This window comes from Thamnophis sirtalis, unplaced genomic scaffold (genome assembly GCF_051295495.1).
Source record: "Thamnophis sirtalis isolate CommonGarterSnake01/CBP01778 unplaced genomic scaffold, rThaSir2_p1.2 scaffold_7, whole genome shotgun sequence".
Lineage (NCBI taxonomy): Eukaryota > Metazoa > Chordata > Lepidosauria > Squamata > Natricidae > Thamnophis > Thamnophis sirtalis.
This window is the reverse complement of record NW_028261387.1, coordinates 14,229,029-14,246,155: the sequence shown is the minus strand read 5'-3', so window position 1 is coordinate 14,246,155 and position 17,127 is coordinate 14,229,029. Positions and strand designations below refer to the sequence as shown.

The following is a 17,127-nucleotide window of genomic DNA, read 5'->3' as shown; positions in this document are numbered from 1 at the left end:
GCCCTTATGGCCTATGCAAATATACTGAGTGAGGGACGGGACGGCACCCCCAGTAAATCTAGGAGGATTGGAGACTCCGACGGAAGGACCGCGCAGCCCTCGCCCTCCGGGGCGTTAACCAGTGGGGCGGAAAAGGTCTCCGGTCCCAACGAAGAGCGGAATGGGACGGAACGGGCAAGGCAGGGCAAACGCGCCGCCACCCTCCTCTTCCTTCTCCTCCACCAGGCTTCTGCCGCGGCTCGGCTTGCTTCGGAGCTGACTTGACGAAGCCCCGTCTCCCCTCCGCCTCTCCCCCCCGCCGCTCCTCATCCGCGCGCCTCGTCCTCCTCCTCCTCCCCCCTCCCTCTCCCTTCCCCTTCATTCCTTTGTCTCCTTCGCGATTGGCAGGTTTTATTATTCCGCCTGAACAAGCTGCGGGCGGATTGGGCGAGGCGTCCGTGACGCGAGGGGCCGAGCCGCCGAGCAGTTGGGATTTTGCTCTGTCAGTAACACATGGGCAAGAGCGGCGCAGAGAAGCTGCGAGGGCGCTAGCGAGAGGGGCCTCCTTTGCACGTCCTGCCGCCGCCACCTCCGCGGCTCTCCTGCTCGACGGAGGAGCAGCAGCAGCAGCAGGAGGAGGAATAGAAGAAGAAGCAGCAGCAGCAGCAGCCGGCCGTTGTCCCCGCTCTCTCTGCACTCCGGGCTCCGACTCCTTCCCTCCGCCCCCCCCCCCGGACCGTAGTTGGTGGGCATCGAAGAGCCGCTTTTTTGGGGGCAAAGCCGCCGGAGCTCCCTCCCGCAGGGCTGGAGGAGGAGGAAGAGGTGTCGGCGGCGGAAAAGGGGCCGTGGGGGAAAGAGAGAGAGAGAGCGGCCGCGCGCGCGCTCCGAAGTGGCGGCCAACCCTCTGCCAAAACTTAACCCGGCGATTGCAGCAGCGGCGGCGGCGGCAGGCGAAGGTGCCCGCGCTCGCTTTCGGCAGCCGCGAATAAGCTCTTGGTTGCAGCTCCCTCCGAAGCCAAAGGAAGGAAGAGAAAAAGGAGGGGAAGGCAGGGCTGAAGCAAAGCCTTTCCCCGGACATTTGCCCCCCCTTTCCCCCACCCCTTCCAACCCCGCTCTCCCTGCTGCTGCTCCTAACCGCGGGGCCGGGGGATTCTCCCGGGCTTGAGAATTCCGCCCAGCGCAAGCTTTCCTGGGGTGGCTTTTCCGAAGAAGCGGCGACAGATCCCCCCCCTCCACCCCTCCTTCCTCGGGCGAGAAAGTCTTCCCGTCTCCCGAGCGCTCTCCCGACGCCTCCGCCACGTTATCCACGGCCTCTTGCACCATAGAGGGAAAACAGGTAAGACGTGGGAGGCGGTTGGGGGGGGGGCGCCTCTTCTCCCCCCTCCTTTTTTTTGGAGCCGGTCTGTTAATTTGGACCGCTTCCCAATCGGGCCCCTTTCCCCTCCCGCTTCGTCTCCTCCCTTCCCCATCCCGATCCGGAACTGGAAGTCATCGCGCCAGCCCTTTTCTGCTCGGGACCCGCCGAGGGCTGCTTGCCTGGCCAGCGGAGCAGTGGCCGGAGCTGCCCCGCGGCGGCGTAGCAGGAGAGGGGAAGAAAAAAAAAGAGGGTGGGGGGGAAGCATCGCCTTGCCCCGAGCGCGCAACGCTTTCCCCCCTTTGCTGGAATCCGCCTGCGAGTCCCGAGAAGCTGGGAGGGGGATCGTCCCCCACTTTCTTTTGTAGTCCGTGTTATTTTGAAACAGTGGCAGGTCTGACCTGGGAGGGGGGGGGAGAGGTTGGGGGAGACTCTGAAGTGAGCCGTGTGTGTGTGTGTGTTTGTGTGTTCTCCCTCTATTTCTTCCTCTCCCTCCTCTTTTTTGTTCGCGAGAAATCTTGATGAATCAACCTAATTAAAACCAAAGCCGTGAATTAAGCATCTCCGTTTTTTGGTTGGGTTTTTTTTTTTGCACAACAAATTGCAAAGCTTCTACGTTTGTTCCTCCCTCGGTCTCCCATTAAAATCACCAGAGACGTTGTTAAAAAGAGGGAGGGTGTGTTTTGCCTCTAGCTGCCAGCTTTCTCTCTCTCTCCCCCCCCCTCTCTCTTTTTTTTTTGGTTTTGTTTCATTGCCTCTGTTCCGGGACCTAAATTGCTTAGCTGTGTAATTACCAGAGTAAGCCTATTTAACTTAAAAGCTTTTCTTCTCTTTCTCTGTCACCCCTCCAATTCCAAATGAAACTTGAGGAGGACCTGTCCCTAGTTATCAAGGAGTCACTTTCTGGTCAGCCCTCCTGATTTGGCCTCTTTTTAGATTTAATCGGCATTAAGGTATTGCCTGTCCTTAAGAGCTTTAAGCTTAATGGGGTTACTGGACGCTTCTGTCCCTGTTACATTTCCTTTATATATAATATTTACCTTTCAAAGCAGATTGGCTGTGTGTGTGTGAGAGTGTGTGTGTGAGAGAGGGAGAGAGAGAGAAAACTGGTGGGGTTTGTGTTTGTCTGCCTACAGATGATCTCCATGGGGTTTATTATAATTTGAAATCTGTTTGTTTTAAATAAAAGTAAGAAATGCAGATTCATATTGCTGGAAGTAGTAACAAAAGGCCATTCCGTGAGTTAAATGCATCAGAAATCAATTTACATAAAGGTATATGGTGCATTCAGAGAAATGCAATGCTAATGGCTTTTAGAGTGGTTCTCTTTCCCAAGTCTTGGGGTTTTTAGTTACAGTCTTAATTGGTGCAGTTCTCAGTCTGGTTTATTGTGTGGTCATCTGAAACATATGATCAGGAGTTATTTTGAAGGAAATCCTGTTTGTTTTATTCTTTTTTTAATGGCCTATTTTAAGGAACCTGAAGCTGCTGTTGTAGTGAAGTTAGGCAAGTGGCAAGAAAGTTTGCACTCTTTTTCCCTTGCGGAGGGGGGGGGGTCTTATTAAATAAATAGATGCCTTAGGTTGAGCAAGCACAGCTTAGAAAGGACAAAGGCAAAATGGGATGTTAAATTGGCAGTAAATAACTTGATATTTTATTACAGAAATGACAGAAGGGGCACTCCTATTTTGGCTACTGGAGCAAATTAATCTGTTTGGAATAAGCTTTATGAATTGGTTCTATTATTAATCTCTCCAGTGCCCTGCTTTTAGAAGTGTTTATTAGAAAGCAACAAACACATCTCTGTGTTAGCATGTGTACACAATCTATACCTCTGCTGTTACCACAAAAAGTTTTTTCCCCTTTTTTTAGGGCAACAAAGCGTTTAGCATTTAAATTGCTGATCAAGGGCAGATTAGCAAAACAAAGGTAGATTGTGTTTGTATAAGAAGTTAACAGGCTTCTTAAAGTTTAGTGATCCATTATTATTTTTTTCAGGAGGTGGGACTCCGCTGTATTTGATCTTTTTTAGAACAAATACATTAGGTTGGGAGCCCCTGCAGATAACAATGGCAAGAAAAAGGAGACCTTGAAAAACCAGTTTCACAACTTTCTAGATTTTTTCAAAAGATTACTTTCCTACCTAGAACTAAACAATTTCCTGAACTCTTCCCAATATGAGAAGTAGTTACAGCCGTGCTTCTTCTTAGCAAGAATTGTAATTGGTGTTCTTCTAGCTGGTTTTTCTGCCCTTCTAGTTTTAGTGGGGGTGGGCCCCAACCATTTATATCTGGGAGGGCCAAGTAGACTGTATGACTCCAGGTGTGTGTACTTTCTTGGCAACAAACAAAGCAGAGGTCACTCTAAGTTTGACAGGAGCATTGCGAGCTAAAACTGTCACTGGGCACCACTAGCCAACTTGGAAGGGACGTGGCTAATTAACCCAGAACAAAGACTTGGAAAAGTAAACAAGTGGCTGTTCCCCATCTTTCTCTCTCTCCCTTCTCCCCCTCTAGGAAGTGCTGCATTAAGCAGGCAAATTGCATGGGTGTTTTCCTGAACTGTTTGCCTGAAAATTAACCCGCTCTTCTCTCTCTCTCTCCCTCCCTCCCTCCCTTCCTTCCTTTTTTTCCCTATCCAGACCATGGTGAACCCAGGCAGCAGCTCGCAACCGCCCCCTGTCACCAGTGGCTCCCTCTCATGGAAAAGATGTGCAGGCTGCGGGGGAAAGATTGCTGATCGCTTCTTGCTCTATGCCATGGATAGCTATTGGCACAGTCGGTGCCTGAAGTGCTCCTGCTGCCAAGCCCAGCTGGGAGAAATCGGTACATCTTGTTATACGAAGAGTGGCATGATCCTGTGCAGAAATGACTATATCAGGTGAGCTGGGCAGAGAGGGAAAGAAGAACACGCGCAGATACAAAAATAAAGTTTGAACTAGAAATAACCCCATTTGTATGTAGGTAGCAGTTCAGAACTTAGAAGCCTGATTTTGTAAGGGCCTGTCTTTTCTCGGATAACAATAGAAAAGTTGGGAGAGACGTGAATAAATGAACTTTTTAGGTGCTCCTGAACTTTTAAGAATTCCAGCTCACAGTTAGCTGCTAAAACCTATCTTGCGCAAGTAGAATTGGGTTTCCTTGGCGCCTTAAATGCGTGCATGAATGCATGTTGTGTTTTTACTACTTTATTTTGTTTATATATTGTTTATTTTGTATTGCACCCCCTCCCTAATGTTTGTAAGCCGCCCTGAGTCCCCTCAGGGAAAAGGGCGGCCTATAAATCTTAATAAAATACTGAAAAAATACTGAAATACTTTTTTAAAAAAAGGATAAGAGCTAGTTGGGACTGTGAATGTATAAAGTAATGGTTCGTTGTGGTATTTTCAGTAAAAGGTGTTTAAAATGATGAGGGTTTTTTTTGTATATGTGTTGTAAAAGTGTTGATCAGCTGTTGATGTGGTGACACACACCCAAAATTGTAGCCCATTAGTAATGTTTATGTTCATATAGCTGGAGGGCTTATTTTTCAGTAGCTCAGGAATACTGGATGTAGATGAATAAACAGTTAAATATCTCTTGTTACAAAAAGCACTCGTCTCCCTTTTTCAATACCAGTTTTGTTTTTCCTAATGCAAACTACTTTTTGATGCAATTAACAAAGAATTTTAAGAGGTCAGATACCTATTTGGATCTTTTCAGGTGAACTTGAAGCTCTTTCAAACTAATTTGTAAAGGAGGCATTTTGAAGGATTACACATTTAATTTGAGTAAATGGCTTGATAGACTTGATGCACATGAATGCTTTGAGAAGGTGATCTAGTTCAGCAGCCAGTAATTAAACAGCCTCCTTTTCTCTCTCTCTCTCTCTCACTAACATCCCCCCCTCATTTTGGCATGGAAAGAATGTAAAAAAAGAAAGAAAGAAAGCATATGGGGTGTTGTCTCAGTAGTCTTTATTTTTAGATTGTATTTACAAAAGTGTCTTAAGGGTGAAAGAACCCGTTTCATGGTTGAATATTTCCCTTATACTCCTGCCTCAGATGTTAGTGTTTGGCTATTAATATTTTAAATGCTTTACTGGTGGAATTTCTATTGGACTGTAGTACTGTGTAGTACTACAAGGTGTAGTACTCTGCTGAATTTTGGCTCTCCTCTAAGTGATATCTGAGAATAATGCACCTGAGAGATTTTTGCTTGCTTATAATTTATTGTTTATCCTTTTTTTTTCTGCAGGCACTTTCAGCCAGTTAAATAGAATGCAGAAAAAAAGTCATTAAAAGATTTTAGGCAGCTTCCAATATTAATTTTGCTAAGCATCTAGGTTTTTTTAGAATAAATGGTAGAGCGCAAGTTTATGCAAGCTTGCACAGATGTATTCTTGATCCCTGTCTGAAGCAACTACATAAGCGAGACATAATTCTAATTAAATAGAGCAGAACGGTTAGAGAAAGAGGTTTGTTTGAAGTGGAAAAATTGACACTACTGTTCAAATTCAATGAACAGTACAGATTTCGTCTCTTTCTACTAAAACCGTCAAACAAACCTCTTATGATCACTACTAATTAAAAAGAGAAGTTCCCTACTGTATCCCCAAGGCAAGTTCAGACCAGCTTATTGGAATCTGTCCTTCAGGGTTTTGTTTTGTTTTTAATCTGGCCAAAAGATATTGCAGGTATGGTTTTGGGTTGTTAAAACAGTGCTCTTTATCAGATGGTAAATTTGAACTGGTTTTATTCCATCAACCTGACTTTTCTATAGAACTAGATAGTTTGCCAGGTAAAATGAAGATCAAGACATTTTAATGCATCAAGTATGTGCTGGGCGTCTGGAAATCTGTTCCATAGACAAAGACTACTAATCTAGATATATAAAGAGACCAGATTTTCCATTGGTATCCAAAACAAGTAAGTGGAAATCCTACTCTGTCAAGAAATAGGATGCAACTATTTCATCGGCATTCGATCTGGCGGGTATAGCGGAAGGGATAACAAGAGGTGCAAGAAGAACAGTTCTCCAAAGTCCTCTTTTGTCCTATGGGCTATGTCCAGAAATTCCAACTATGATTTTAATTAGAGTTACAGTAGGATGCTTTCATTATAAAGCTGAGAGGAGAATTGATTATTCAGTTCTGAAATGAAAGCCTGTGACTGCTTTTAAGACTGTGATAGGAGTAGATTTGCCTCCCCCCCTCCTTTTTTTTTAATCAAGGGGCTTTTACAGTGACTTTGAACTGTAGTTTTTCAAAACTGGGCTCAAAACAGCTTAAGGATGCTTGTGTGCATGTGCAAAGGGATGGAAGTCCCTTGACTTTTTTTCTTCCTGGCTCCTTAACTTACAACCATAGTACTCTAAGTAAATGGGGTGTGTGGGGGGGGGGACTGGAAAGGAGGCGGTAATGGGCAGCCCTCCCAGTCATGAGATTTTAGATAAAGCAGCAGCAGCAGTGTGGCAGTGAATCTGCACAATTAAGAGCTTTAATTAGTGTCTCCTCCATTTTCTTTTAGTTCTGATAGGTTTTATCTAATGAGATTTCATCCCTGGCTTAGATCTGCCTGGAATGACGTGTCCGAAATGAATGAGAGTGGTGTCGCAAACAAAACATTTAATTAACAAAATTGGCCTTGGAGAGCGCAAGAGAAGAGAATTGGCTAGGGTGGATTTGAAAAGTGTGATGGTGGGGAAGCGAAATAGACTTTTCTTAAAGGGCTAGTGCTTTAAGCAGCCATCTCTACATCCACTGTTCCTTATTACAGTTTAATACGTCCTGTTTGGAATCTGTTGCTGGGGGGGGGGGGAGGGGAAGGGGGGGGGCTGAAGTGGGAAAAAGATGCCTGGTCCTCCCCTCTATTTTTATTTTGCTTTAATGAAGGTTCAGATCAAATGGACTTGTCCTTGGATGGAATGGACTATTCAGCTTCTCCCACCTACCTAACCCTGCTAAGGCCCATGGAGTATTTGACATGCACTCGATCCCTATTTCAACAGGCAAAAGATACTCCTATTTTCTCCTCGCTGCTCATTGCCATTCACGTGGTTGTCCGCAGTATGAGCTATTTGAGGAGGGGAGGGAAAAAAGCAAGGGAGCCGCCAGGCAGCGAGTTCATTTTTCTGGTAATCAACAGCAAGCTGCTATATTCAGGGAATGCTGTCCCTTTAATTGAACAGGCTAGGTAATTAAATGGCATTTTTCCAATAGGACGTGCTAGGTAAATCTAATAGTTGGTTATTTAATATCACTTTGAAGTCTGCCCACTCAAGCACAATGACAGCACAGGAGCATGTGAACTATTAGCTTGGAAAAAAAAAAAATCCAGGATCTCAAAAATTAATTAAATCGCATGCAATTTAGGGGGAACGTTTATCTTGATTTGTCATAACAGAATTAATTCAAGGCCTCCAATTCACTTGGGGGCAGATCTGTTACTCTGAATTAACCAAGCGTAATTTGGCTGATTTTTTTTTCTTCTCTCCCCCCCCCCTCCCCACTAATGCAGTACTTGCACATCCTCCTTCCTCCCCCTTTTCGGTATCTGTAGCCTTTGGTGCTTTTAAAGTGCTGGGACTATAGTTATGCCGTAGTATCTTTAATCAGTTTGGCTCCAGGCATCATTTTCTAGGTAACCTTTGTTCCATACAATACATGGCAGGCAGAATTTGGATGCAGTTGGAAAACCGATGCCTTGGATCCATAGCTTTGGCTCTGTCTTTCGAGGAGAACTTTTGAGAGTAGTTGTGCTGCTGATCCATTCCGGGCATGGGACAAAAGTGGTCATGAACTATCAGTGCAGAGATGCTTGAATTCTACATTTCCCCAAATCCATTTTTTTGTGTTAGTTTTTGTTAATGTATTTGGAAAAGTACGCGGCTCCCTGTTTGGGCACCTGAGCTAGAAGAAGCTCCTTGATCTCATCCACTCATCCATTCCTACCTACCTACCCTGCTTCAAAGGTCCCAGCACCCCTGTGTATGGTGGTTGGGAAGAGAGGGGAGTTAATGCTGAGGTAGCTTATTCTTTTGTAGAATTCTTTCATCCATATACGCAACTTTGCAATGTTGGTGATTGATTTTGTTGTCCAAACGTTGAAATATTAACAACCTCCTTAGACTCCGGGACCCAAAGAGAGGAAACCAAAACCACTTCTGCCATTGCAATTAAAAAGTCCCCTGGCTTTAATTAGCCTGACCTGGGGTATCTCTCCCCCATTGCTGGAGTTAAAGGGGGGGAAAGAGGCCATTAAAGTCCATTCTGAGACTGATAGCTTCCTAATTTAGTATCTAAAGCCTCCAGCCTTTTAAATTAAATACTGTCCTGGACAGTCTCCCTGATTAGCTAATTAACTTTCCTTTCTCATAGAAACCATGTAAAAATAACTTTTCAGCCAAGAAGGTAAAACAGTCATTGTCTTTCTACTGGGGAAAGAAATAAAATTCCTCCAAAACTATCCAGTAAGCCTCTATCTTATAAAAGCAATTCTCTTAAAAAAAACACACACAACCTCATATTGCAGGTTTTTTTTTTAAAGTTGTAGGTAGCCTGAACACTTTATTTTTAGTAGCCCAAATCTACATATTAAATATCTGCAGAGCATCTTTAATTATAATTTTCAGTTGCAGATGTTCTTTTGCAAAAATGACAAATTGTTCTAGGATGAGGCTTTATGCGTGGAGTGTAAATGAGCAGGTATTTTTTTAGGATTATAATTTGACTTTGGTGGTGATTAAAAAACTGCTTAGTTTAGATTTCAAACACACAGCTGCCTTTAGTTGGGAAAATTTATACAGCACAGTCCTGAGGAAGAGCTGAGGCCCAGTGAAATTGGAAGGGTTATATTTGATTCCCGCAGGCCCACGTACCCAGCTCCCCTCTTATTCCACAAGGCGTTGTGAAAAGTTTTTACAGTCTTTAGCACAAGTGGAAGAGTGTGGGTATGTGCGTGGTTTTGTTTTTTAAGGCGAAGAGCCCTCACGCCATTGTTCAGTTTACCTTTCATAGGACTAATAATTAGAATATAACATTGCTACTTGGATCCTAGTTCTACAGATATACCTAAAGCAGCATCGCCTTTTGCTTTTCTAAATGACTTCTTTACAACTGATGATCCTAGGACAAGGAAAGGTGAAAACTAATATTCATGCGCGTAGTGGAGCTTTGGATGGAGGTTCTTGTAAATACTTTGAAGCAGGTCCTACTGATTGAGCAGATAGCGGAATAGCAGCACCCCTTCAGTTTTCTAGAGCGCGTAGGCTCAAGGTCTTGGCACTGTATTAGTTCAGTCTTTTCTTTGTACCCATTCTAACTCGGGAAGAAAGTGTCAGTGTGTTGCGGATCTCAGACTAATTAGTTTTGAAATGGAGTTTTGATTGAACTCTTCAAATCGATGCTGCTGCAAAATTTGTTTCTCGGGCTTCCTATTAAAAGCCATCTTAAGGGGCAGTTTTACTACTCTCCCTGTCGTTCAGTCGATACATTTAATAACAACTTACAGGCTATTTTCAATAAAGTGGCGACAGCAAATTAGTAGTTTGAACATGACAAGCCTCCCTCTGCAAGCACTGATTCTGGAAAACTCAAAGCAATTATTTTTGCCTCTCTCTTTCTCCTTGGTACAGAAGTATGCAGCAAACATTCAGATTAAAGTGTTTTCTGGAAAAAAAAAATAATAACAAAACACATCCTCCAAAATGATGCTCGTATACAATTTCATAATTTTATTGTTGGGATGGGGGAGGGGGGGAGGAAGGCAATGCAAATAAGTGGTCTTTATTTGCAACAGCAGTGCATTAATTTGGCAAGTTTTAATGCTTCCTCCCCCCCCATATGCTGTGGGGTGGTGGTAAAAAAAACGGGAATTGCTGTGAGCTTGCCAGCTAGTTTGGATTTCTCTTCTGCTGTGAGATGGTTGAGGATTCATCATTATAGGTTGTTGTTGATGCAGCAGGGAAAAGGGAAAAAAAATGAAAAAGCTTGTGTGGAATGTGTGTTAAAATATGTACAAAAAGAAGGAATCGTCAATATTTATTAAACGATATCACAATGCAGTAGAAAAATTGTGTATGTTTTTCTACAGTCTTCCTCCCCCCCTTCTGCTTTTTCTATTCTGCTTCCTTTCTCTCTCTCTCCTTCTCTTTCTCTCTCTTCTCTCTCTCCCCCCCCCTCTCCTCCCCCCCACTCCAATGGCAGATGTTGTGGTCTCATTTGATTGCATAGGAAAACTGCAGTGATACAGCAAACACCCAGAGAGATATGATGACAAATGGGTCCAGATCCCGGTAAATTACTTTCTGCTCAAATCGAAATTTCATTCAGTTTGTTGCTAGCAGAGATGAAGTAATCTAAATTGTGGACTCAGGAGCAGATAGAGGGAAGTTGGAGCAAGCATTTCATTATCGAGAGAGAGTGTGAGAGAGAGACAGAGAGAGAGAGAGAGAGAAGGTTAGGATGAAAGAGATGAGCAGAGGCAAATCTAAAGTGTTGACACCATGATTGAAAAGGTTAACCCATACACATTATATATCAACCTGGATAGCCGAGAGTTTCTAATGGAAACTCTGCCCTGATGGAGGTTTACTGGAGTTTCAATACACTGAGCATGATGTCGCCTTAGATATACAATCAAATCCTCTTAACCCTTTTGATGACTCATCTCTCAAGATATGATTAAAGTACAAAAAAGTTCTTCATATAATTTCAAGGACACAATACATTTAAACTCTAGTCATGAATTCTGTCCTGGGTTTTTTTTTTTTTTATGACAAACCCAGTAATCTGATAAAAAGTGTAGAGGATTGCTTTGTGTTGCTAGATGCAATTCAACATTTTATTAGATCCTGTGCCTCCAAGTCTTGAGCAGTAAGGGATAATTCTCCATCAGTTTGGTCTGTGTTCTGTCCTTTAAATTTATTGCATCCCAAAGTATGTAAAAAAAAAAGAGAGGATTTTTATCAGTTGAAAATTGCTCTTTCAGTTTTGACTTCTTTTATTCACAGAGAAACACATCAAGCATCCTCTTTCTGTTTTCAGGTTATTTGGAAATAGTGGCGCTTGCAGTGCTTGTGGGCAGTCAATTCCTGCTAGCGAGCTGGTTATGAGGGCACAAGGAAATGTCTATCATCTTAAGGTAAGAAAATGTTTCTTCCCAATGCTACCCATGGAAAGTGCCATTTCTGCCCTTAGATTTGTTTCAGAAGATGATCAGCCTCTCCTCTGAGTTCATCAGCAAGGGTTGGTCGTAAACCGAAAAAGATTTCTTAGATGTACAAGTTGCCCCAATGATTTGTGGAGCAACACTACATTTGAAAACGCTGCTGAATCCTAACAAGTGTCATATATTCTTTTATTTGGACAAATCTCTCTCTATATATACATATATCCCTTTTGCTGCAACACCATGCAGAGTCTGTTTGGAATTCTAACACCAAAGTTTACCTTTGCTTTTGTGTTCACCCCAGTGCTTTACCTGTTCAACCTGCCGAAACCGCCTGGTCCCTGGAGACAGGTTTCACTACATCAATGGCAGTTTATTCTGTGAACATGATAGACCCACAGCTCTCATCAATGGCCATTTGAATTCACTTCAGAGCAATCCACTACTGCCAGACCAGAAGGTAACTTTTCAACAATTGCTAATAGGCCTCATTTCAGCTAAATCACAAGTAATGTCTTTTCAAACAATATTGTGTATATATCATTTCGAACAGTGTCCCATGATTGAAAGCAGTTAATGGGATGCATGTCTAAACATGAAGGTGTTTTAAGTAGTACAGTGAATCTGGGTCCAATTCGTATGTGGATTTTTAAACCTTAGATGTAAACTTCTTAAGTGCTTCTTGGATTATTAAGCTAATTCTACTAAAGTGGTCTATGAAAACATTGTAGTAGCATTTGAAATCTAGTTGATCTGTGTTTGGTTTACCAGTCTGACCTAACCAAATCTTGGGCAGATGATGGGGGAGAAGACAGTCTTTCATTTAGCTCCTTTTGATCATGTTGGTTATGTGTTCCTTAACATCTGGTGCTGAAATTTAACATGTTTTTTTTCTCAAGTAAGTGGAATCAGAAACTGTGATGATCAACAGTTCGATTATACCTTTTCTGGAACTGTACAGATTTTAGATCTATTTTAATCTCCCTAATAAGTCCCATAGCTATACAAGTGAGTGCATTTTGATAACTGCAATGCCTAATTTATAATAATTACTGTCAACCTTCAGTTAAGGGACTGTTCATTCGCTGGTCCAGAAAACTCTGAATGCACAAGTCTTGCACATAATTTTATTCGCATCATATTTCATACTGATTATGTATTGATGACATTGATTCATTTACTCTTTACAGCGCCTCTTGCATGGATATTAAATCTTATTGACCACAGATGAATTTTAATTTCAAATTGGTGATGGATTTTTCCATCAGCTCTGATAGTATATTTGACTTTTTCATCATTAACCCAGGCAATCGCACAGTACTGAGTTATTACATTGAAACAAAGTGCACACTTCACTTGGTAATTTTTTATGGATTTACAATAGGAACTTCATTAATGTCTATTCTAAGGATAACAAAAAAAAATAACATTTATCTGTTAGTAAGAGTTTTGAAGATAAAAATTTAAACCCATCTCCTGGGGCAGTTTGTGAATTCCGCAGCAACCAAGAGAATATAAATGCTCTGTGTCTTTAGAGGGTAAATAATTCAGAAAAATTATCAGCTCTTCCCTGAATAGGTAGGACAATTAATAATTGTCATTTATTTAGTAGTTACCCTGCCTGTCTTGTTCTTAAATAGGCTAGACGCAGTTAAGGACCCCTATACACATTATTTGGAAAGAAATCTTTGAGTTTGATAGGAATTGTTTCAGAATAAGATGGTTTAAGATTACTATTTCTCTTTGTACTGTTTGGGTATCCGAGAGGTTTATAATCTAGATTATAGTAAATAATTCCATTTTTAAAAGTAACCAAGGTCTTTTATATTTGTTTCTGGTTACTGTGAGCATGTTTGAACATGTTTGGTCATTCCTTTATACATTTTCCCTATGTTCCCTATGTGCTTCAGTAGTTATGATTAGAAGATACAAATTGTCATACAGTACTAGGATTGCAAAGATGAACCCATCTCTCATCTGGAACAGTAAAATAAAAGAAGGATATTAATTGTGTTGATGTAGTACATTAAAAGATTGGGAGAGTGGGAGGCAGTGCATAGGGGCAAGAACATATCATCCTTAGTAGGTAATCCTAGACTAATAAATGATTTAACTAATACAATTTTATCAAATAGCATCGGGTGAGGAGCATCAAGGATGTAACGTTTTGGAAGCAAGTAGTTTGTTCCCCCATCTGTGCTACATATTTTGGGGATAATACTCTGTACATTACACAGAGGGAAGAATTGGATGCTTCAATTGTAGTCAGTTACCTAGTAGGTACAATCAACTAATGTTTGAGGAGCCTAGACTGATTTACTCTGTGTATATGATTAGTATCTGCCTCCTTTCCTCATTCTTCTGTAGTGGAATCTTCATTGGACCTTCTAGTAATCTAAAACGAACAGCTGAATCTAACTGCTTCTCTACTGCGCTGTGAATACTGCCTAACTCAGTATATTACTTTAATAAATACCAACAATCACTAACATAGATCTGTTTAACGAAGGGTAGAGCGGAATATGTTTTTTAAATAAGTTAATCGCCTAAAGCCAGCCAAGCCATTTTTAAAATTAGTGTAATAGAATTTAGCCCAATCAGCTTATTCTGCCCCTAGTTAGTATAACTTCTACACCGTGGTCAGGTGTTCATATTGGCCCACTGAGTCAAATACCCTCAATGTTTCTATTTCCAAACAAAAATTCTGTCTTAGGAAATGAAGCAAAAATGTTCATCTCTATTGAACATATAGAATTTTCTTGAATCAGTTACTGACTCTTAAGCCATGCATTTAAGATTTGCCAGTCTTGCAGTTATCTATATTACAGAATGATCAGCAATCACGCCTGTGGCCTGATTTATTATTTTAAACTACAAACATAGCTTGTTTGCCTGAGTTTTACGCAATAACATGCAGCTTAAAGTAGAACTTTCTAGAATATGTATCCTTTCTGGTTATTCAAAGGATATTGGTGAAGGAGGAGTCACTAGTAACTTTTAAGTATTAAAATACTTTTATTTTAAAGTTAACTTTTAAAAGATTATTATGCCACCCACTGTAGATTTTTGGTCACGTTTGCAGCTGAGGCACTTTCTCTAAGGGCAAGTTATTTGGTTGTGTGTTATACTTCACTCCATCTCTTTTCTTCTTTCCCAACTCCGCAGCCTGTTTTTTACAGGGTATAAGTTTTCCTTTCATTGGTGGTGACCAAAGCATTCCCTTTGATCCAACTCCTATAGTTTTAAATAAAGCATGAGTTAGATTACGTTTTGCTATTCTTTCTCTTGCAGAGAAGCTTCTAGTTTACATATCATTCAACAATTCCCTTGTACTTACATAATTGGTATTGTCTGTGTCCATAGTAGAGGACACTTGATGCTCATTTATTAAATATGCTTGCTGGCTGCTCCCTAATCTTTGTTCTGGACAGACAAATTACCTTTCTCACACTGAGTATCAACTCTGGGGAATTAAACCTCCAAGCTTCCACCAGTTTAATTAGCTTGAAAGTGGGGGGTTGCAGTTACTAATAGACCTCAGGCTTTTAGTAACTTCAAGGAAGGGTAAAAAAAAAACTTCTTAGGAAATTCAAAATGTCATTTAAAAACCATAAAAATCTAATATATTATTTCATTTTCATAATTACAAACAGATTGCATTTGAAAACTGTCGATCGTTTCTACTTTATCTGTGGAAGCTAGATTTCTGTCGAGCTAGGCATTTTTAATTATCACAATTCATTAACACATCACAGTGGAGGCACATGTTTGACTTTGAATATTACAGAGTTTATGTAACATTAACTAACGTAGCAGATGAGGAATCTTAAATGGAAGGAAAATATTCCAAAATGTCTATATTTAGTTTTTGTGCTATGCAGCATGCTAACTACTGTTGCCTAGGGGAGGGTATCTTATATGCTTTGACAGAATTTTTTTCCTAATTTAGAAGATCACTTTACTTGGTTCTTCAAAGGAAAGGCATGTCATTTAATCCCAGTCCAAGGGAAATGCATCTTTTGTAAAAGAAATAAAAAGAGACTGTAGGATTTCTCACTCGAAGCATTTTCCTCCCCCCTTTGGTGAAAGTATATCTTGCTGTCAAACTGCAGAAAATATTTTTTGCGGTCTGTTTCTCCATTTGAACTCTTTAGGGACTTGGATGCGTATTACAGAAAACCTTTAATCGAGTCACAGTTGGAATCTAATTTAATAGAATAAGCGAATCGCGAGAAGACGAAAGCAGTCACGTTCGGCTCAAATCAAGCATTTTAGCTAAGATGCCCCTTTTTTTTATTTCTTGCAGGTCTGCTAAAAGATCAGAGTACTGCAGAATGCGTGCCTTCATCTCAAACTTTGTTCATCACAGATGGATCCCATGTCTCCAGTAGACAAGTCACCTTTGTAGCTAGCATCAGTGCCAGCTCCATGCCATTGCACCTTCTTTACTCTTGATTGCCCTTCTCGCATTTATTGGTGTATTAAAATGACTGAAAAACGAACATTTAAGAACTCCATGAATCTGGGCTAATGGGAGACTGTAGAGAAAAAAAATGGAGGGGGAAAAAAAAAAAAAGATCCACCGGAAGAGAGAACAACTTTGGGTGGGTAGGGTGGGGACAAACGACTAATGAAGCTAATCCAGATAAGCTTTCGAGTCTGCTTTCTACCCTCATTTAACAATTAGCAGGGCACTGGTGAGAATTCGTACCCTGTGTTTTACCTTAACAGCATTCTCTTTGCTCTTTGTATAATTTACGTGTTGTAGGAAATGTTCAAAACTCAAACCTGAGCTAATGGAAAGATGGGGCTCTTGTGATAATCTATCACGAATACTTTTATTGTATCTCTGTAAAATACAAATGTATGTATGCATGTAAGTGTGTTTTGTCCTAATGTTGCTACTTCCCATGACACAGAAAGAAAAAAGGAAAAAAAAAAAGTCAAGCTCATAGCAGCAACTGTAGAATTTTCATCTACTCCTAATTCGCTGAATGAAGAAGAAAAATCTTTTATTTGTGATATTTTCAGAGACATTTGCTCTAGTATGGTGTATTTAAATAATAAAAAACTTAAAATGAAAGGAACCGTAATTGATTTTGGACTATAGTACAATGGGGCAAATTTCAAGGGATGAAGTCTTGTCACAGTGAAGTTAATTTTTAAAACCTGGTTTTCCTGCTTCCCAGTAGCTCCATGGCAAAAAAAAAGGAATGCATTGAAATCTATACAAAGAGATACTTTTAGCAGTGCTACCAAATGCAGAAGTGATGTCTAATGTATCAAGGATTTATTTCTGTGACTGTAATGTTTAATGGCAGGCAGATTTAACTAAAGAATTTTGTGCTCCCTTCACTTAAGACATTCAATTTTCATGAATGATAGGAAACATAGGTCTATCCTATCATCATTAACTTACTAATAGTAATATGTATGTGAATTCAAAAGCACATCTAGGAATTGGGGTGGTTTTCTAAGATGCCATGTTACTCAAAAGTGTCCTGGTTGTGAACATTCTGTTTAAAATGTCTCATTCTGTAGCAAAATCATCTGAGAAAAGAATGATACCTTCCTTATTTTTCTGCCTTGAAGTATCCCCCTTCTCCCCAATTATGAGTACTGTTTTGATGCTGCATGAGTGCAAACT

At 41.1% G+C, this 17,127-nt stretch overlaps 1 protein-coding gene across 2 annotated transcripts; it reads left to right on the top strand.

Moving 5' to 3' along the window:
* Nucleotides 1–506: 506 nt before the first annotated feature.
* On the top strand, nt 507–16,563 carry LMO4 (LIM domain only 4). Of its 2 annotated transcripts, none has more exons than XM_014062094.2 (5): nt 507–1,315; nt 3,975–4,213; nt 11,357–11,453; nt 11,785–11,940; nt 15,787–16,563. In XM_014062094.2, the coding sequence occupies exons 2-5, from the start codon at nt 3,978–3,980 to the stop codon at nt 15,793–15,795; spliced, it is 498 nt and encodes a 165-aa protein (XP_013917569.1). In that variant the 5' UTR covers nt 507–1,315; nt 3,975–3,977; the 3' UTR covers nt 15,796–16,563. The 2 variants fall into 2 exon arrangements, with proteins under 2 accessions (XP_013917569.1, XP_013917570.1); XM_014062095.2 differs by lacking the exon at nt 507–1,315 and adding an exon at nt 1,579–1,727.
* Nucleotides 16,564–17,127: the final 564 nt, after the last annotated feature.